The sequence below is a fragment of the Lemur catta genome, chromosome 24, assembly GCF_020740605.2.
Source record: "Lemur catta isolate mLemCat1 chromosome 24, mLemCat1.pri, whole genome shotgun sequence".
NCBI classification, from domain to species: Eukaryota; Metazoa; Chordata; class Mammalia; order Primates; family Lemuridae; genus Lemur; species Lemur catta.
In genome coordinates, this window is record NC_059151.1 from 5,194,457 (window position 1) to 5,215,703 (window position 21,247).

At 41.1% G+C, this 21,247-nt stretch overlaps 2 protein-coding genes across 5 annotated transcripts in view; one reads left to right on the top strand and one right to left on the bottom strand.

Annotated features, from left to right (window-relative positions):
• The window catches only part of HERC3 (HECT and RLD domain containing E3 ubiquitin protein ligase 3), a 113,151-nt gene that overhangs the window by 72,240 nt on the left and 19,664 nt on the right, over positions 1–21,247 (top strand). For all 4 annotated transcript variants that reach the window (XM_045536816.1, XM_045536817.1, XM_045536818.1 and 1 more), the window contains 3 exons: positions 674–840; positions 3,534–3,600; positions 4,104–4,186. In XM_045536816.1, the coding sequence (XP_045392772.1) occupies positions 674–840; positions 3,534–3,600; positions 4,104–4,186 (317 nt within the window). The remainder of the gene's footprint in view (positions 1–673; positions 841–3,533; positions 3,601–4,103; positions 4,187–21,247) is intronic.
• Positions 13,300–15,201, bottom strand: NAP1L5 (nucleosome assembly protein 1 like 5). The gene is made up of 2 exons (XM_045536830.1): positions 15,075–15,201; positions 13,300–15,002 (listed from the first exon to the last, which is right to left on the bottom strand). The coding sequence occupies exons 1-2, from the start codon at positions 15,144–15,146 to the stop codon at positions 14,535–14,537; spliced, it is 540 nt and encodes a 179-aa protein (XP_045392786.1). The 5' UTR covers positions 15,147–15,201; the 3' UTR covers positions 13,300–14,534.

Below are 21,247 nucleotides of genomic sequence, written 5' to 3' on the forward strand. Positions count from 1 at the left end.
AAAAGGAGCACAGTACGATAAAGAAATCAGCTTTATGGAATTGAAAATTCAGTAATCAGATATGTCTTATTTTAACAGCAGTGACAGTATGTGTATGAGTGCACACACACAGAGATGCACACACTTTATTTTTGAAAATTCAGTAGGAGAGCTAAGTTATAAAAGACATTCTGATTTTAATCCGAGTATAATTTAGATTTTTTTCCATCAGAGTTTTCTCCCTAGAGCTGCACTGTTCCAAAAGGTAGCCACTAGGGACCTGTGGCTATTTAAATTTTATTTAGTTAAATAGTATGAAGGATTCATTTGCTCAGTTGTACTAGCCAATTTCTAGTGCTCAGTAGACCCAGGGTAGCCTTGGCTACCGTAAGAAGTGGCACAGAATAGAATTTTTCCATCATGGCCAAAGGACAGCCTTGCTCTGGATGACTGTGGCTGTTCCCCATGTCACTAGGTGAGCAGTAAATGCTTCACTCTGTCTACACTGCATCTTTGGGGGAAATGAACCTTTGTCAGGGGTGTTGCTCTGCTTCAGAAGGTAACTAAATATTAACGAGACCAATATAAAAAACTATTTTTTTATATTGAAAATATCTTGAGGTAAAGGGTAGAATGTTTTGAGGACCACAAACACTGCATTTCTTTTTAACACATTTGTGTGTGTCCTAAAAAGTGTTTTGTAGAGCACAACTGGTTTCACTTGATCGGCATAACCTGTGGCCTAGCTATCTACAATTCCACTGTGGTTGATCTCCACTTCCCGCTGGCTCTCTACAAGAAGTTACTGAACGTGAAGCCTGGCTTGGAAGACTTGAAGGAGCTATCACCCACGGAAGGAAGGTACAAAGCTAAAAGACAGGCAGTTGGTGTGGGTGGAACTGTTCTGGCTGTTTGGCACCAGGATTAAAGGTGGAAAATACCATATGTACAAGTTTGAGTTTCTTGAATTGTATGGTTAGACTCCATTGCATATGTTTTGTCTTAAGAAGTAGCTACACAGCTGCTTGCTTGAAGCATTGCCTATGTCACTGTAAGGGCAGAGGGGAAAAAAGAAATACAGTAACTGCCCAGGAATACAAAATCATCTCTGATTTCCTGTCCTGAACAAAAAAACAAGGACATTGAAGCTTGTCATGGTCCAGAGATAACAGGGGGAGAGAGGATTGAAAAGGGGGACCTTCTAAAAAGTTTATTGATACGTAATTCACATGCCACACAAGCCATTCATTTAAAGCAGTGGTCCCCAACCTTTTCTGCACCAGGGACTGGTTTCTTGGAAGACGGTTTTTCCACCAACAAGGGGAAGACGGAGCTCAGGTGGTGTTGCTAGCGATGGGGAGTGGCTGTAAATGCAGAGGAAGCTCTACCGCCGCTCATTTCCCGCTGTGTGGGGCCCCCAGTCCCTAAGTTTCATGGAAGACAGTTTTTTCACGGACAGAGGGGCAGGGCACGGTGGCCCAAGTCCCTAACAGGCCACAGACCGGTACTGGTCCATGGTCAGGGGTTGGGGACCACATATTTAAAGTATACAATTCAACGTATTCATAGAGTTGTATGACCACCATCACAGTCAAATTTAGAATATTTTCATTCCCCTGAAAAAGAACCTGGCACTCCTTTGTTGTCATCCCCAATCTCTTCATCTGTCAGCCCGAGGCAACCACTAATCTACTTTCTGCCCTGTAGATTTGCCTGTTCTGGATATTTTATATAAGTGGAATCATATAACATACAGTCCTTTGTGTTTGGCGTCTTTTCCTTGGCATGTTTTCAAGGTTCATCCATGTTGTGGCACATGTCAGCACGGTCATCCCTCGGTATCCACAAGGGGTTGGTTCCAGGACCCACCCCGCCCCCAAATCCATCAGAGTCTCTGGCTGCTCAAGTCCCACAGTGGCCCTGCAAGAACCTGTGGACATGAAAGTTGGCCTCCGTATCTGTGGGTTTTGCGTCCTGCAAATACTGTATTTTCTTTTTAAAAAAATTTAAAATTTATCGATACATAGATATACATATTTTTGGAGTACATGTGATAGTTTAATACATTCATGTAATTTATAAAGATCAAATCAATGTAATTGGGATATTCATAACCTTAAATATTTGTCTTTATGTTAGAAACATTAGAGTTACTCTCTTCTAGCTATTTTGAAACATATAATAGATTATTGTAAACTGTAGTCACTCTACTGATCTATCAAACACTAGCTCTTATTTCTTCTATCAAACTCTGTATTTGTGCCCATTCATCAACCTCCTCACAAATAACGGTATTTTCAGTAGGTTTTTGGTTAAATCTGCGGATGTGGAACATGCGTATATGGAGTGCCAACTATATTTTTTTAATTTCCAAGTAATATTCCATTATATGAATATGCCACGTTTTGCTTACCCATTCGTCAGTTGATAGACTTTTGGGTTGCTTTCCACTTTTTTGGCTGTTACGAATAATGCTGTTGTGAACATTTGTGCACAAGGTTTTGTGTAGACATAAGTTTTCACTTGTCTTGAAAGTGAGAAGCAATTCCTAGGAGTGGACCAAGTATATAAAAAGACAGCTTTAGCAGGAGGGAACATGTTTTTATGGAGAAGGGATACCGATTTTAGGGTGGAGTTAGAAGAGGGGTGGTCTCCAAGGCACTCTCTGGAAATGAGACCATCACACCCCTCATGCAGGACACCAGCACTGAGAAACCATAAAGGATGTGAGGGCTGGGGGCACAGAGAGAGGAAGAGAAAACTTAGGAGGAATATGCAGAAATGGCAGAGGGAGAGTTAGGCAGTGTTAATTTTTTGGTAACGGAAAGGCAAGGCTGGAGAGCTGCCAAAGTGTGTGCTGTTTGCTCTGCTAGCCTGGCTGAGAATTACGTATTTCAAGTAATGGTTTTGGCTGATCAACTGGTAGCAGATTTAAATTCCGCACTGGGAATTTTCTTCCTGGGCAACTCTTGATGGAATTGCAAGACTGGAGCTCACTAAAGAAGAAAATGTGAGTGAGGTCCAGTTATAAGAATTTATTCCCTTGAGAGCTAGGATATGATTTGGGTTGACATAAACATATTCTTTTAAAAGTACATTTTTTCAGAGTTCTTTAGTGCATTAACGACTAAGCCATTAAGATTTCGAAATGTGGCCTTTTTTTAATGATGGAAGGATTCTTTTACAATGCATAAGCCAATGAAGCCAGTCTGTAGGGCCGCCGCAGGACCATCTTCTCATAGATACTTCTAAGCACTATAAGGGTTACGAGGATACAGTGTGTCAGATATAAAACCCATCTGAATTTCTTCGTAAATCCAGTAAGATTTGTCAATAGGAAAAAAGAACAATTCATGAATGTCCTGCAGGTCTATTGCCATAATTCTCTTCCTCAAGGTTTAGGTACATGGTTTTCTGTCAGTCTGGGTTTATGTTCATTCTAGAATCTTCTTTTATAATTTTTCCTTGCAAACAATCTGTACGTGTAACTGAAGTAAAAACACTATTGCAGTGACTGATTTGCCTCTTTTCCTCTTCTGTTGTTCTACGATCAGGAGTCTTCAAGAGCTTTTAGATTACCCCGGGGAAGATGTTGAGGACACTTTCTGCCTCAACTTCACGGTAAGAATTTCCACAGTTTACTTATAATTGTGGCTGTCTCTTTTGTCTTAACTTACAAGTCATAATTAACATTAGTTCTCCAAATCAAAGAACCACGTCAGGGAATTCTCTGAATCAGGTTATTTAGTCATAGTGTCCTGAGTGTTATAGGAGTTCAGTAAGTGTGTTGAATAAATGAATGAATGATTAATCCATGTATTTAGGAAAATTACTGAAGCATTAGGATTAATGCTTCTCTCCTCCTGACATGTACATATTTCTTTTCTAGAGTTTATGTCATTTTCTCCTTGATGGCATTTATTGGCAATTTGTATCTTAAAAGATGTTTTTTAAGATGCTGTTGTTTTATGACTCAGGTTCTCATTCTTCTTCCAAGTATTTTCTCTAATAATAAATAGTCATGAAGCTGTTATTTGTTCCTAAAGCCTCTCGGTCATTTGGGTGCTAGAAAGATAAGTGGTAAACAAAAATCGAAACCTTTCTTTTTTCCACCTTAAATACAGATCTGCCGGGAAAGCTACGGCGTGGTGGAACAGAAGAAGCTGATACCCGGGGGAGACAAAGTCACCGTGTGCAAGGACAACAGGTTAGTCCTGGCCGGGACTGTTGCAGACATTGCTACTCCATTTTTTTGGCAGTTTGACTTTTAAGACCGGGATTAAAATTACATTTTAATCCCTTCTGCAGAGGACGTAAGGGTGATAGAGCAAGAATTTGCAGATTTTAAAGAATTTTTAATAATAGAGCAATCCCCTGGATTCAGGAGATAACTGTTTTAGTTCTAGATCTACATCTTACTGACTTTGACCCTGAGAAAGTCACATGAACCGTTTGATCTCAGGTTTCCCGTCAGTAAAGTGAGGATTATAATAACTGCCTTCTCTACTTCATGGGGTGGTTGTGAGAATGAAGTGTGGTAATCTATAGGAAAATATTTTGGAGTGAGTGAACTCACAGCATCTAGCACAGGGTTTCTAGTATTTAGCAGCATGCCCGGCCCAAAAATGCTCAGAAAATATGTGTTGAATAAATGAATGTTATGAAGCTGCTTACTATTACTGTTATTTTATGGCTGAAGAATTTGTAATATGGATTTTATATTATTGCTGTCTCATGAAAATTAATTGAAGCATATCTGATTTTTCAGGACAATTCACAGTTTGAGTTATCTCTTTAGAGAAGATATTCAATTTTGTTTCCTTTTGTATTGAATTATGGTAATCTGCATGTAAAGTAACTCATTTTATAAACGCTGGGGGCCTACTGTGTGCCAGGCATGTTGCTGAGACTAGGGGAGGAATAACTTCTGTCCTGGAGAACTCAGCATTGGCTGAGAAGGATCAGTATACATACACGATGGCAGTAGATTATGGGATGTGTGATGGCGGTTACAAGCCCAAGTGCCACAGAACGAGGTCTGACACGTGACAGCGAGTGTTGAGTACTTTTGGGGTGAGGACCAGAACGTGGGTGAAGGGTGGGCGCAGTAGTGTCAGAGTGGAGGTAACCAGGCCCTTGAGTGGGACCCGGATTGATCTCTTTTGGAAAGATAACTCTGGTGGCCGTATAGAAATATGCGGGCCAGAAGGAAGGTAGTGGGAGTACGAAGTTGGTTGTGTGTAGGTTCTAGAATCAGCAGGAGCTAGTGTCTGATCAGACGTGGATGGTGTGAGAGAGCCACGTGTTGATAACAATGCTGAGGTTTCTAACTCAAATTGACTAATAGGAAACTGTCTATAAAGCAGGTTGAGAGGGAAAAGTTCCATTTTGAATGTGTTGTCTGTGCGCTATCTAGGTAACTATGTTTAGAGCAGAAAATTTCTCAGTAGGAAAGTTTTATATGCATATCTTATTTGTTTAATTACTATGCCAACCTCAATCACTGGTGACTTTGAGGTTGTTTTACAGTGATAACCACAAAGAAAGAAGTGGTGAAATAAGTGAAAAAACAAGGACAAGGAAATTGTACATTTTTATAAAAACTATAGAAATTAAAATAAAATGTGGACTCTTTAGATGAGGATTTGAGCATCATCAGCACATAGCCTAGAGTGAAGCTTCTTGGGTTAAAGAAAGAGCAAGGGGTGGGAAAAGATGAGAGAATGACTGTCTCCAATTGGGAGGAAGGAGGTCTTTATGGAAGAAAGCAAGATTTCAAAAATTTACAAATGTGGAGAAACTAGGTCCTGTTTGTAATCATGCAGGGAAATGAAATAAAACTAACTCACTCTGGGCTTCAGTTGATGTTTTCGTCTAAGTAGTTGCAAAGATGCAATCAGAGATCCTGTGAAATTCACTCTACTCAAATGATCTGTCTTAGTTTCCTTCCATAAATCTTCCCTTTTGAAAATGGGAATGATAGAAAACCTGGCAGACTTCTTTCATCCTTTGACATTTTAAAAACACATAGAAGCCATTTTTGTCATGTAAACCTTCTGGACTATCCAGGAAGCCTCAGCTTTGGGGAGAGTGTGTGAGCTGCAGTATCAGAGTTAAGTGAAATGATGGAGAAGCCGTGGAACATTCCACAAAAATGGCTTCAGACGATGAAATTATCTTGGCTCTAGAAACCTAGTATAGAGGCTAGTCTTATTTCACTCCAGTAAGATGTTTCAGTCAAAACCCATATTTGAGGCCAGGTGTGGTGGTTCATGCCTGTAATCCTAGCACTTTGGGAGGCCGAGGCAGGAGAATTGCTTGAGGCCAGGAGTTCAAAACCAGCCTGAGCAAGAGTGAGACCCTGTCTCAACAAAAATAGAAAAATTAGCTGGGTGTGGTGGTGTGCGTCTGTAGTCCCAGTTACTTGGGAGGCTGAGGCAGGAGGTATCCCTTGAGCCCAGGAGTTTGAGGTTGCTGTGAGCTATGATGATGCCACTGCATTCTAGCCTGGGCAACAGAGTGAGACCCTGTCTCAAAACAAAAACAAAAATCATACTTGATAAGAATCTCTTGGAGCTAAAAGCAGTTTTCTTTATATAACTTTTGTTAATGGCAAATAATTTATTTTCAGGACTTTTTTCTCAGTAGGAACAGACTTATTATTCCATACAGTCTAATAATGGTTTTAGAATTGATACGTTTATGGCAGATCATAAAGGCAGATTTGTTGGCTCAGATGATGTCTCTTCCCTTTTGATTTTGGTCATTGCTTTATAAGATAGTATATGCATGTGTATATCTCCGTGTGCTTATAGCCTTTCATCTTTCAAAGCATCAGGTTTTGCGTGAGGTTTCACAAAAGATAATGTGTGCATCGTTTGTTAGAAGGGAACAGCCTGAGGAAGGCGAGCATTTCAGTTATGTCTTAGTGTTCTGTGTGTTTCATACACTGGCAGGGGAAATGGGTGATCTAGCACAGACTTAGGCAATTTGTGACATAATCTGCAATTGATGCAGATGTTGGGATTTATAACTCATTTTTTTATCTTCATCAGATTACTTCAGCATACTTTTTTTGTCTTTTTTGCTCTGTCTCTGAGTCTGAGTTTTTCTGTCTTTCTCTCTGCTTCTCTCTCCCTCTCCCTCTCACTATCTTTCTGTTTACTCAACAGACATTTCTTTGAATCAACAATTGAATTGACTCAACAGTTGCGAGACAAACTGTGCAGGATTACTGAAATACAACACAGTTTGTTTAGGGTGATAAGCTGTTCTCATATGCAACCATAAATGAACTATGAAGACTAAATTGAGTGGTTAAATATGAAGGCATTCAGAAAAAATCAGTTTGGACAGATACGTCTGTGAGGACAGATATGGAATAGAGCTAGGTTTGGAAGCCTTCTAAGATTTGGGTACTAGGAAGTAGAGAGGAGGACATAAAAATGAACAATGCTCTGTAAAGGGAGAGAGTAATCTGAGTTGCTGTTTCAGGCAGAGCACGGTGAGTGGGTGGGACATGTATGTTGGAACGAGGCTTTGCTGGAAAAAATTTTGTTTGGACAACCCACATTAGCTTAGCAGGGGGATTAAATTGTAGGGGACTTTGAAAATTATGCTGAGAAATAGGTAACAAAAAGCCATTGTCAGCTTGTAAGCAGAGGAGTTGCATGGTAGAAGTAGGTCCACGGCACACTTTTTCCCTTCATCATCTTTTTTTCCTTCTATTTCTACCTGTTGCTGGTACATACGTGCTTATGGACATTGCTCAACTCCACGAGTGGTTCTGGAATCAGGGATCATTGGCCCCGTAAGGGCTGCATGTGCTTGTCTAGAAGGCACGAGACCCCTTTTCTCTTAACTTTTCGATTATTTGCCTCCCTTTGACTTCAGTGCTGCTCCTTCAAAGCATTTACCCTAAGGATGGTCTGATGACACACAGGTTCTTTACAAGAAAGAGAATATATCACCCCAAGAGCACAATAAGAAAGGGATCCACATTATTATTTTATTTGTGTTATAAAACTCCATTTATTTCTGTTACTGTGGCTTTCTAAGGAATAGCTTCAAACGTTGTGTGGCTTTTTTTTTTTTTTTTAACTCTTTTGTACAAGAGAGTGCTGCTGTTTTACGTACTGCCAGGCAGAGAGGGGGTTCCCATGTTGATTGCCAATATGCTGTGTTTGAGAGTAAAGTATGGAACAGCTTCAGCGTTAGGCGGAAATTTAAGATTTGGCGTTGAAGAGTCACTAGCACTCATTAGGCGTTGCTGTGTGTGTCTGTGTCACTCAGTGTCAGCCAGGAGAGCCTGTTGCTGTCACAGTTACCTGTGTATCTTCACTCGGGTAACTATCACAAAGTACCTTAGACTGAGTGGCTTATAAACAACAGAAATGTTTTCTCGTGGTTCTGGAGTCTGCAAGTCCAAGGTCAGGCTGCCAGCATGGTCAGGTTCTGGTTAGGACCTTCTTCCAGGTTGCAGGCCACCAACTTGTTGTGTCCTCCAATGGTGGAGAGCAGTGACGGGAAGCAAGCCCTCTTATGACTCATATAAGGGCACTAATCCCATTCATGAGGGCTCCGCCTCTTAGCACTGTCACATCATGGGTAGAGTTTCAACATAGGAGTTTTGTGGGGGACACAAACGTGCAGTTATTGGACAGCTTCCAACAACCTAATGTGGTTACTGCCACTCTACTTAATATTGCTGTGGTGGTTAGGGACAACCAGAAAAAGACATGAGTGAATTTTTTTTTCTTTTCCTTTTATGGTGCACAAAATAGAAATCTTATCAACAAAGTACATTAAAATCCTGGTAAGAAAGGTTGTATGAAGTTGTAAAAGAGTAATCATTACAGTTATTATTTCCTTGGCTATATGGCCATAATCTCATCATTGACAGTCCTATATTATATGACTAAGAAAATGAAATGAATGAACCACAAGAATAGTACCTGCTAGATTTTTAGCATAGGCGGTCGTATGCACAGATATTGCTGGCATTGAAGCTGTTTTTGTTACCAGTAAGATATCTGCTGTCAGGGCTGCCCTACAGGAAAATGCCAGAGGGATACCAATTCCATCTACATAACTTATTCCATTCCATTTCGTTTTAAAATTGCTTTCTATCCTTGGATCAGAGTTACCCAGTCAAATGGGTTGCAAAGAATCCAGGTAAAGAAATATCTGTGGCTGATTATTGGTGGCCGCATCATAGCCAGATCTTGCCATAGCTGGTGGTAGCATGGTGTTATTTCCATTAATGAAAAACCCACGTATTGTTCTAGATTCCCCCAAATTTAGTTCAGTTTGATGCAATCAAATTAAATGCTGTTGCTGTCCCCCGGGAAGATGGAAAGAAGCAGAGACAGACAGAATAGTAAAAGGACCACACAGTGAGAAATGTCAGATTTAAGGTAAGTGCTCCAAAGGGCATCTAGATTCGTAATGAGAACCTGAGAATAAAATTCATGCAAGGTTTAGCTCCTTAAAATCTACTGACGTTAAGACTGCTGACAGACTTCAGTGGATCTTTCAGGACGGTCTGTTGAGGGGTGTGGAGTTTAAGATCTGCATGTATTTACAGTGGGCTGTTGAAGGAACAGCAGATAACTAACATGCCAATAACGCTTCTTGAGCACTTACCACTTGCCAGGCACTGTGTGAGGTACTTCACATATAAGCCTGTCCATTTTGCAGACGAGGAAACTGAGGCACAGAGAGGTATAAATCACTTGTTCACGGTTACACAGCTAGGAGTCCAGGATTCAGAAGCAGAGGCAGGATTCAAAGCCAGGCTGTTGGAGTCGGAGCTGTGCGAGGGCTGGGGCTCCGGGGTTCCCACTCCCCTTTCTCCCAGGAAGAACAATGACTTTGAGGAGTTTGTGGTTTTTCCTTTCAGGCAGACTATGTAATTTAAAAACAAAACAAAACAAAACAAAACAAAATTGGGATAGTTCAAAACATACTGTATATGTATGAAATTGAATGTCTGAACTTTTAAACTCAGGGGAAAACGGTGCTTATATTTAAAATGTTACAAAGCCTTCATGGATACCCCTAATAATGGCTGTGTGGTCTGCCGCGTGAATGTGTATCTTCATTTCTTCACTTTTTGATATTTGGCTTGTTTCTATGTTCTTTTTCATTTCTCTTTCTCTTCCCCTCCACAACCATTTTTTTTTTTTTTTTTGAGACAGAGTTTCAGTCTGTTCCCCGGGCTAGAGTGAGTGCCGTGGCGTCAGCCTAGCTCACAGCAACCTCAAACTCCTGGGCTCAAGCAATCCTGCCTCAGCCTCTTGGGTAGCTGGGACCACAGGCATGCACCACCATGCCCAGCTAATTTTTTTTTCTATTTTTAGTTGTTTGGCTAGTTTCTTTCTATTTTTATTAGAGACGGGGTCTCGCTCTTGCTCAGGCTCATCTCCTGACCTTGAGCGATCCTCCCGCCTCGGCCGCCCAGAGTGCTAGGATTACAGGTGTGAGCCACTGTGCCAGGCCCACAACCATTTTTCATAAGACTATATCAAACATCTTTTCTGGCTAAAGGTATTTTTGCCTTTAAAATTGATGTTTAATGATAAGCAATGATAAGGTCACAAGGATAAAATCAAAGTGTATAGCATTTTGAATCTATTGTAGATATTTTTGCTGACTTGATTTTGCTAATGAATTATAGTAGCTTATACATCATCATCAGTATATGAGAGTAGTACTCATTTCACTAAATTCCTACAAACACTGTGTCGTCTCTTTTGAAAAACACTAATAAATACAATCTCATTTTTATAATTCTGCATGTCTGTCACCTGTAGGCTACTTTACATATTCTACACAGTCTTGATCCATTTTACTGCTATTTACCTCTACAGTATTTTGTTTAAAAAAATGAATTAAATAGAAGGTGGTGGTTACAAAGCATTGTGAATGTACAAAATGCCACTGAACTGTTCCCTTTAAAATGGTTAATTTGCTGTTATGTGAATTTTACCCCAATAAAAAAAGTGTTTGTGTACGTGCATACATGTCTAAATGTGTCTGTGTGTATGTGTTGAGTGTAAACCTCAGGGAGAGCTGCCATGCTTGCACGGTAAGCATCGGCACGCTGTGGATTTCTGCATAATACTCAGAGCTGGTTGCGTGTCTAATGCATGCTGCCATTCTTTCTGCCAATTATTTTATGCTTTGCTGACTAATTTTGGCCTATAATGGGTTAAAATTGGTTTATGAGTGATAGTGTTTAACCTGTCTTGAAGGGGAGGGTATCCTGCTAGATTTTAACATGCAGATTTTATTTTATGGCTGCCCGAGGACCTGTCAAATAAGCAGTCTGGGAAGCAGAGTAAAGACCAGCCCAGTTAGGATATGGTAGAAATCACTTAACACTATGAAAAGCATCGTAAACATCCCTGTGTCTTTAGAGAAGTGACCCACAGTGGTTTGCCTGGTAGCTGAGAAACCTCATAGCTAAAGCCTTATCGTAGACAGAAGAAAGACTGCTGGCCAGAGCTCGCTGCTGGGAATGCTCGTTTGCAGAACTTTCTAGAGCCCCGGGTCACCCAGTGCAGCAGTTTCAGGAATGTGTCTTTCTGCTTCAGACAGTGTTTGTAGTATTCCCTCTTTTTAAAATAGTCTGTTGATGTCTTTTATGTATTTCTCCATGAGGACTAAATAATTTTCACACAATTTATATGAGCTCTTTATTATATTAGGATTATTAACCCTTTGCCATCCATGTTTATTGTAGATTTTACGCCCAGTTTGTTTTTGCTTTTGCGAATGTAGAGTGTATGTCTTTAAATCTTTATAATTTCTTTAATTTTATGTTGTCGTGTCTGTTATTTCTTTTGGTCTTATATCACTCTAAGCCGTCTCCTGTCCAATAACTGATAAATATTTAATATATTTTCTTTAATTAAAAGAAATTTTTTGAGTCTGTAGTCTTGAGGTAAAAATCTGCAGTTTCCAAATTGCTGAAGGTTTTCATAGCTATTCTTACAGGTGAATAACATTAGGGTAAATAGGTTCCTGATCCAGTTTGGGTTTTGATTAGAATTGTAATAAATTAAAAGTTAATTCAGGAAAACCTGACACTTTTGTGATATTTAGTCTTACCATCCAAAAGCCTTTATTACATTTCTTTGTTTTTGCTTTTCATATAGGTTATATACATTATTTATTAGAGGTTTTAATACATATTTTTATTTCTACCATGAAAAAGAGCCTTTCCTGTGTATTTTGATCATTATTAATACCTAGAAATAATTATTGGGTTTTGGGCATTTATCTAATAACTAGTCTAATTTATTAAATCTGAATAGTTTTTCAGTTGATTCTCTTGGGTTCTCTCTATATGTAAATAATCATATGCTTGCAAAAAATTTTTCTCAACAATTATACCCTTTGTGTTTGAATTATTCTTGCTTTTTACTGGGACTAGAAAAATACTAAATGATACTCTCATTCCTGGAGACAAATGAATGTTAAGTTTTATTAGTTTTTTTCTCTACTAAGACAATCATATGATTAAGATAATCAGAACTTCTTACTTAATGTTATTTTGATTTTCTCTTTTGATTGGGCTGGCAATAAGGAAAATTAACATTACCTTAAGGTTAATTGCACTCAACTGTTGCCATTAGCAACAGGTGGGCGCTGCCTTCCATGCCCTGCAGTAAAGCAGCAGTATAATTTTGCTGCTTTGTAATTTTAACCCTTAAGGGAAATGGAAGAAAATGGCGTCTGATTTTTAAATTTCTTGTAGTCTGGTTTTTAACAAATTTTTGTTTCTTCAGAATGCCCAAATGTAGGGTTGAAATAGCTTTTTTTTGTATATTCATTATGTCACATTAAAGTTTTTTATCCTTTCTGGGAGGAAATCAAAACCTGATTTTATATTGAAGAAACCCCAAAGCAAGATAGTTTATTGAATTTCCTGTGTTTGTGCATTAAAGGTCACGTTCTTCTCTTATATTAAAGAATCATAAACATAGGGATATGATGATGTCCATTTTCTTTTATAATGGGAGAAGGGGATTGAATTTCCAATAAATGAATTTATAGTGTCGTTTTCTTTAATGTAATAATAGCCGAAAATTATTCAGCACTTATATGTGTCAGATGCTGTTCTGTGGGCTTTATGTGTATTATATTAATTCATTGGTTCTTTATAATAACCTGTGAAGAAGGGATTATTACTATTCCCTTTTATTGATGAGGAGAAACTGAGCACAAAGAATATTAGCTGAAATGCGCAAGGTGTATTACTAATAGGAGGCGGAGCTGGGATTTGAGTAGTCAGAATAACAAGTCATTTTTTTATTTTTGAAAATACTGTTTTATTAACACCACAGTGGTAAACAACTTTATGCTTATGTTCTTTACAGATCACTGGCTCACATACAATTCAAAATCCACAAAGAAGCTTTACATTAAATGTTCTTCCTAGAAATCCTTCCTGTATGCCAGTCTGTCGTCAATCAGTAAAAATTAATTATGCACCATTTTATATTTAATATGTCACATTTACATAGCAAAATAATGAAGGCACAGCTAATACAAGCAAACGTAAACCCTTTCTACTTCTGAGCTTGGGGGTAAGGGCACACACTTGGATTAGTCCTTCAAGTATATATTTTTTCCAAACATATTAGCTTCAATGAAGAGTTCTGATGATTTTCACAGCTATACCCTAAAAGCTACGTGACAAAGACTTCACAAGGCGCAAACTACGCAACACTGAATACACATGCTAAATTTACGCAATTTGCTACATTCTACATCTCTTCAAGTAAATTAATGCTTCTAAAATGCTAGGCAATACTTAAAACATCACCAAGAAAACACATAAACATGAGATTAGGACTAATGAGTACAGAAGCTGACGATATTATACAGATTTTACACTCTCCCTGGAACCACATTGTTTCTCTCAATTCAAACATTCACAACATGTTTCAGAACATGAAATGGCAGTTTCCCTGGCCTCATTAACAATTAGTGTCATGATCTCCATCACAGTCTTTTTCAATGACCTCGTCCCTTTCCTCTCAAGTGTAAACTGTCCGGGTTACAAAAGCAAAGTCTTAAAAGATGACGTTTTTCTTGCTCTCTGCCTTCTCCGCGCGGGGGAATGTCACAGGGCTGCAGCAACTGAAGAGTGACGCATCGGGAAAGTGTCCGGTGTGGCGTGATGGCTGCCTGGTGGACGGGTTTCAAAGTGACGTTCTTCATTTCACATCTGTTGACACCCTCTCTGAGTCTCAGTTCGAGTCCTCCCAGAGGAGATCACGAAAAATTAATTTTTACGTTTAATTTGGTTTTCGTCGCTACCTTTTGATACACTGATTAAGTTCAAAACGAAAGTCAAATTTGAACCGGGCTGGCCAGGATTCTAACAGCGTCAATTTAACCGATTTTTAGGAATGCCAGACTAAATTCACATTGCATTTTGGTCAAAACCCCCCTTTTTTAAGCCCACCACTACTCACACACACACAAAAATAACAACATCAGGTTTTCTGGATCGGCTTCCTCCTCCTCGGCCCCCGCCCCTCTTACTGCTTGGCGTCGTCGGGCATCTCGGCGCGGGCGCCGCCGTCCTTCATCCCCGCGGCCGCCTGCTTGGAACCCGCCTCTGGTGGCTCCTCGTCTCCGTCCTCCTCGTCCTCGTAGTCGTCGTCATCGAAGTCGTCGTCCTCATCGTCGTCTGCCTCCATGGTCCACGCGCAGTCCTCCATCTCGCCGGTCAGCTCCTGGATCTTGGCGAGCAGCGGCTTGTAGATGTCGTTGTACTTCCTCTCCAGGGCCTGGAACTCCTTGTCAAACTTGGCTTCGATCTTGTCGCAGCGCTTCTGCAGCTTCTTGAGCGCCAGGACGCGGCACTTCACGGAGTTGGGCAGGCTGTCGATGAAGTCGTTCTTCGGGCGTGCGGCGTTCTCCGCGGCGCCCTGGGGCTCCCCGGGCGCCTGAGCGGCCGCGCCGTCGGCCTCGGCAGCCCGCGAGGTGCTCGGCGCCATCACCTCCTCCGCCGCCGGCGCCGCCGCCGCCGCCGCCGCCGCTGTCGCCGTCGCTGCTGCCGCTGCCGCCGCTGCCGCCGCCGCCGCCGCTGCCGCCGCCGCCGCCGCCTGGCTCTGCTCCGCAGGGCGCTGGTTCTCCGAGTCGGCCATGTCAGAAGAGATGCCGCAGAGGTCCGGCTGGCTCCCGCAGGCGACCTGCACCCGAGCTGGTCCAGAGGGATCTGGCGAATGCGGCAAGCGGGCGCGGCCGATAAATGCGGCAGCCGCGGTGACGTCGGCCACCCCCGCCCGGTCGAGCCCGGCCGCGGACTGGCTGCCGCGCTCAGCTGACGGCCATGAGCTCATCCTGCACCAGATCCTTCCGGTTGCTACCCTGCCTTCCCGCGGTTTCTAGGATACCCTGTTGCCAGGGCTCGCCAGCCTCCCCTCCCCCCGCCGAGCGGCCGCGATGCTAACGGGACCTGCGGCAATTTCTTAGGAACTGCGTATGTGGCCTCAGCGCGCGTGCCCTGCGCTCCTCGCCGCCACCCAGGCCCCTAGACTTGTGCCCGCACCTCTGCCGTTGCATCTCTCTCAGCCCGGCCTGGGTCTCCTCTTAGACTCCCCCAGGGGCCTCCCCAGGATGTGGAAGCACGGGGTCCCGGCCCCCTTCCCCCCTCTTGGCGACCCGGGGCGCACGTGTGCCGAGCGAGCAGCTTGCGCGCCTCTCTCCGCACCGGCCGGTCCGCCCGGTGGCCGCAGCGACCGTCCCACGTACGCGGCGGGGTAGGTCCCCTCTCCGCGGCACGCGGCAAGGTGTCCCTCCACGCGACCGGCCGCGGACGCCGTTTGGGAGCCCTTCGGGCAGGCGGTCTCGGAGCTCGGGGTATCCCGGTACGCGTTCTAGAAGGTTCTACAGAATCTTTGGCCTGTGGGAAGGACAGAGCTGGAGGAGAGCCAGATCAGAGCCAGGCCCTGCTCTGACTCCGGCCGAAGCGTGGCTTTGGCCTGCTCTCCATCGGGGACCCACACGCGCACGTGCGCGGACAGCCGAGGCGCTCCGCAGTTCGGTATCTGTGATTTGCATGAGATCGTTAACAAAGGTCTAAACCAGCGCACTCCTGCTCCCTGATAGAAAAGCGACTAGACACTTCAGTTCGTTCCTTTGTTCCTTAAGCCAGAATGAGAGCTGCTTGAGGAAGGATTAGGCACGAATTTTAGGTACGGGAGACAATCCTAAGGGGTTCCTGCGGAAGGCTTTCAAATGCAGCATTATTGATTTAAATGTTTCCATTTCACTATTTGGGGACTTGCTGGAGCTTTGGGAATATGAATCTTAGCAAATAACTTCCCCAAGTACAGTCGGTCGGCCATCTTTTGGGTCTTGTGACTATTAAATGAGTTCATAATGTGCAAAACACTTAGTGCACATAGCAGGCACTTGCTAAGGGTTTTAATTGTTTCTTACAAAATTATTGCATTTGTTAATATACAAAGATATTTATCTGCAATATTCTCTCTTAGAGGATACCATCTTTGGGCCCCTCCTCAAAGAAGGTAACAATTGACAAAAGACCAAAGGCCCAGTGTATTTCCATTTAGCAAACATCCTGGTTTTTTTATGTGCCTGTGATTCCTCTTGTCTATTTTCCTTTTAATTCTGCTCCAGAGAATTTACCTTTTCCCTTTTCTGTTGCCATTTGTAATGACAGGATTTTATTAAGGCTGAAATTTCAGTCTTGGCCCTGATTAAATCTGATGTAATATTATATAGTATCTACATTTGGTTGGCTGACACTATATATAGTCCATCTTGCACCCATGTATTCCATATATGATGTCTTTTGACGGCTGTAGTCACTTTGAATTTAGGATTTTTTTCCCCCATTTTATAGATAATAAACTTAGAAGCAGAAAAATAAAGTGAAATAGCTTGTTACTGCATGTATCATTTAACTGGCAGAATTAGGGCTGAAACTAGGCCTTCTGATTCCTATTGTATAGAAGTTGTGACAGACTTAAAAACAAAAAGCCCCCAAATTTTAATTAAGTCCATTTGATGAAATTAACTTGCTTGAGACAGCCAGAATGTGCTCATTCATTCAAGATTTTTATGTTCCCTTCTCAACAGATCTTAAACAGATCTTAAAACTTAGTGTTAAGCTAAGCTATTTTTGAAGTCTGGTTTATTGAGGTATAATTTACATACGGTAAAATCTACCCCTTTGGGGTGCTTTCACAAACTAATACAGTTTTGGAAGCACTATAGTAATTAAGATACAGAACAGGGCCGGGCACGGTGGCTCATGCCTGTAATCCTAGCACTCTGGGAGGTCGAGGCGGCAGGATTGCTCCAGGTCAGGAGTTCGAGACCAGCCTGAGCAAGAGCGAGACCCCGTCTCTACTAAAAAATAGAAAGAAATTATCTGGACAACTAAAAATTAGCCGGGCATGGTGGCACATGCGTGTAGTCCCAGCTACTCGGGAGGCTGAGGCAGAAGGATTGCTTGAGCCCATGAGTTTGAGGTTGCTGTGATCTAGGCTGATGCCACGGCACTCTAGCCTGCGCAACAGAGTGACAGTCTGTCTCAAAAAAAAAAAAAAAAAAAAAAGTTACAGGACAATAACATCACCTCCCAGAATTCCCTCGTGGCTTACCCTACTCCCAGCCTTGGATCTATTTTCTTCTGTCTTAGTAATTCTGGTGTTTACAGAATGTCATATAAATGGAATCATAAGAATGTAGCCTTTTGAATTTGGCTTTTTTCACTAGCATAATACATTTGAGATTCATCTGTGTTGTTGGGTATATTAGTAACTTGTTCCTTTTTATTATTGAGTAACCTTCCCATTTTTGTTGTTTCCAGTTTTTCGTGATTATGATCATTTTGCGCTATAATCATTCATTTACAGGTTTATGTATGAATATATGTTTTTCTCCTGCAGTGGGATAACTGAGTCATACAATAATTGTATGTTTAACTTATAAGAAGCTGACACTTTTCCAAAGTGGCTTGTCTTAGTCCATTTAGTGATGCTATAAAGGAATATCTGAGGCTGGGTGATGTATTACAGAAAAGAGATTTTTTTAAGCTTGCCGTTCTGGCCAGAAGGTTCAAGATTGGGCATCTGGTGAGGGTCTGTAGCTATTTTCACTCATGGCTGAAGGAGAAGGGGAGCCGGCATTTGCAGAGATCAGACGGCCAGAGAGGGAGCAAGAGGTGTGAGGTTCCAGGCTCTTTTTAACAACCAACTCTCGCAGGAGCTAAAAGAGCAAGAACTCACTTACTGCTGCCCCAGGGAGGGCATTAATCATTCGTAAGGGATCCACCCCCATGACCCAAACATCTCCCCCCTCCAACATTGGGGAATCACACTTCAACATTTGGAGATTTCGATGGGACATTCAAACTATAACATGGCTATATAATTTTGTTTTCCTACCAACAGTGCATGAGAGTTACAGTTGTGAAGGTATTTGCTGTTGTCTTCACCACATCTTCACCTGCATTTGGTATTGTTAGGTTTCTTTTTTTCCTAATGTAACAGCTGTGTAGTGGTATCCTTAATGGTTAATGATACTGAATATTTCCCAACGTATTTATGTGCCACCATTATATCTTCTTTGATAAATGTCAGTTTATATCTTTTCCCCAGTTTCTAAATTGGGTTTTTTCCCTTTCTTATTGAGTTTTAAATGTTCTTTATATGTTCTGGATCCAAGACCTATATGAGATATGTATTTTGCAAATATTTCCTTTCAGTATGTGGTTTGTCTTTTCATTTTTGTAACAGTGTCTACAAAAGGCAGAATTTTAAAATTTTGACAAAGTCCATCTTACTAATTTTTCTTCTATGGATTGTGCTATTGGTGTCAGGTCTAAGAAATCTCTGCCAAACTCAAGGGCATAAAGATTTTTACCTACATTCTCTTCTAGAAGTTTTATAATTTTGGGTTTCATATTTAGGCTATGATCCATACTAACTTTTGTATAGGTGTGAGGTTTTTTGTTTGTTTGTTTGTTTTGCATATGTTGTCGTGTTGGTCCAGCACCACTTATTGAAAAAACACTATCCTTTCTCTACTGAATTGCCTTTGCAAATTTGTCAAATGTCAATTAACATTATATGTGTTGGTCTCTTTCTGGACTTCTTTTCTTTTGCATTTTTTATGTGTCTGTTTTTTTTTTTAGTTGTCTAACAGCCATAGCAGTAGTGGAAGTTTGGGGTCTGTTTTCAGTCAGAGACTTTTAACCTTGAGGAGATGGCTTTTTTCTATGACTGCCCCACCAGTCTGCACCCTTTAAAATGGAGTAGGGGAAGCCCCAGATCAGGGGTGGGATTGGATAGTATTTGAGGGTCCTGGGACAGGAAAGCCTACAAGCTGGGAAGATGGCAGCACAGCTGGGAGTTCTGGTTGGTTCCTAATAATGACCTGTGAGTCTGGCACTTGAGCCTTACCTGCTGAGGCATCACCTCAGCCTTCCAAAGTAGCTCATCTGAGCGTTTCTTCGGACGTGGTAGTAGGGACGGTTCTTGCATGTGTTCATGAGTAAATCCCACTCAGAACTGTAGAACCTTTAAAATTGAACATGTGCTGAACACATAAGGAAGGAAACAGAGGCGCTGGAAGAGTGACAAAGAGTAACCAAGGACACCTAGTGCCTCAGACCACGATTATTTAAACATGTATGGTTTTTGGTTTCCTGTAACTTGCATCAAATTGGATATTTCATGATACATATTTTGGTGGACCTGCTAGATTCATGTACACACGATTTACCTCCATGGAAATGCTGAGGAACAAAGTGTGTGTGTGTGTGTGTGTGTGTGTGTGTGTGTGTGTATGTATGTGTGTGTGTCTGTCGGACTGTGTGAGTTTGTATGTGTACATGTCAGTGTGAGTGTGTATGAATATGTGTGTTGTGGGCATGTGAGCATGTCCATGCGTGTCTGAGTGCATGTGTGTCTTCCAGTTTGTTGGTGTGTAGTTCATAGTAGTCTCCAATGATCCTTTGTATTTCTGTGGTATCAATTGTAATGTCTTCCTTTTCAGTTCTGACTTTATTTGGGTCTTTTTTCTTTTATTTGTGGGTAGTCTAGCTAATGGCTTGTTGATTTTGTTTGTAGTTTTAAAACAAATTTTTGTTTTGTTGATCTTTTGTATTTTTTTGGTCTCAATTTCATTTATTTCTGCTCTGATCTTTATTATTTCTTTCCTTCTACTAATTTTGGCCTTGTTTTTTGCTTGCTTTTTTACTTCCTTGAGATGCATTGTTAGGTTGTTTATTTGAAATCTTTCTGCATTTTTGATACAGGTGTGTATTGGTATAAACTTCCCTCTTAATACTGTTTTTGCTGCCTCCCATAGATTTGGTATGTTGTGTTTCAGTTTTCATTTGTTTTAAGAAATTTTCTAATTTCCTTCTTAATTTTTTCATTGACCCTTTTTTGGTCATTCAGGAGCATGTTTAATTTTCATGTATTTATACTGTTTCAAAAGTTTCTCTTGGTATTAATTTCTAATTTTGTTCCATTGTAGTCAGAAAAGATATGATTTTCGGGTATGGTGTGTTATAGTGTGGTAGATACTGTGATGTCCGCTAAAAGATATGGTATGATTTCAGTTCTTTTAAATTTGTTGAGACTTGTTTTGTGGCCTAATGTGTGTTCTTTCCTGGAGAATGTTCCATACGCTGATGAAAAGAATGTGTATTCTGCATTTATTGGATGAAATGTTTTGTAAATGTCTGTTAGGTCCATTTGGTCTAAAGTGCAATCTAAATCTAATGTTTCTTTGTTGATTTTCTGTCTAGATGACCCATCCAATGCCAAGATTGGAGTGTTGAAGTCCTCACATACTGGAGTCTCTCTGTTTATATTAAATAATATTTGTTTTATATATCTGGGTGCTCTGTGCTAGGTGCATATATGTTTAGAATTGTTATATTCTCTTGCTGAATTGATCCTTTTATCATGATATAATGACCTTTTTTGTCTCTTTTTATGCTTTTTGACTTAAAGTGTATTTTATCTAAGTATAGCTCCTCCTGCTTGCTTTTGGTTCTCATATGCTTAGCACATGTTTTGTCATCCCTTCACTTTTAGTCTATATGTCTTTATAAGGAAGTGGGTTTCTTGTAGGCAGCATATAGTGCGGTCTTTTTTTTTTTTTAAGCCATGCAGCCAGTCTATATAAGTGGCAAATGTAATCCATTTACAGTCATGGTTATTATTGATAGGTGAGGTCTCCTGTCATTTTGGTACTTGTT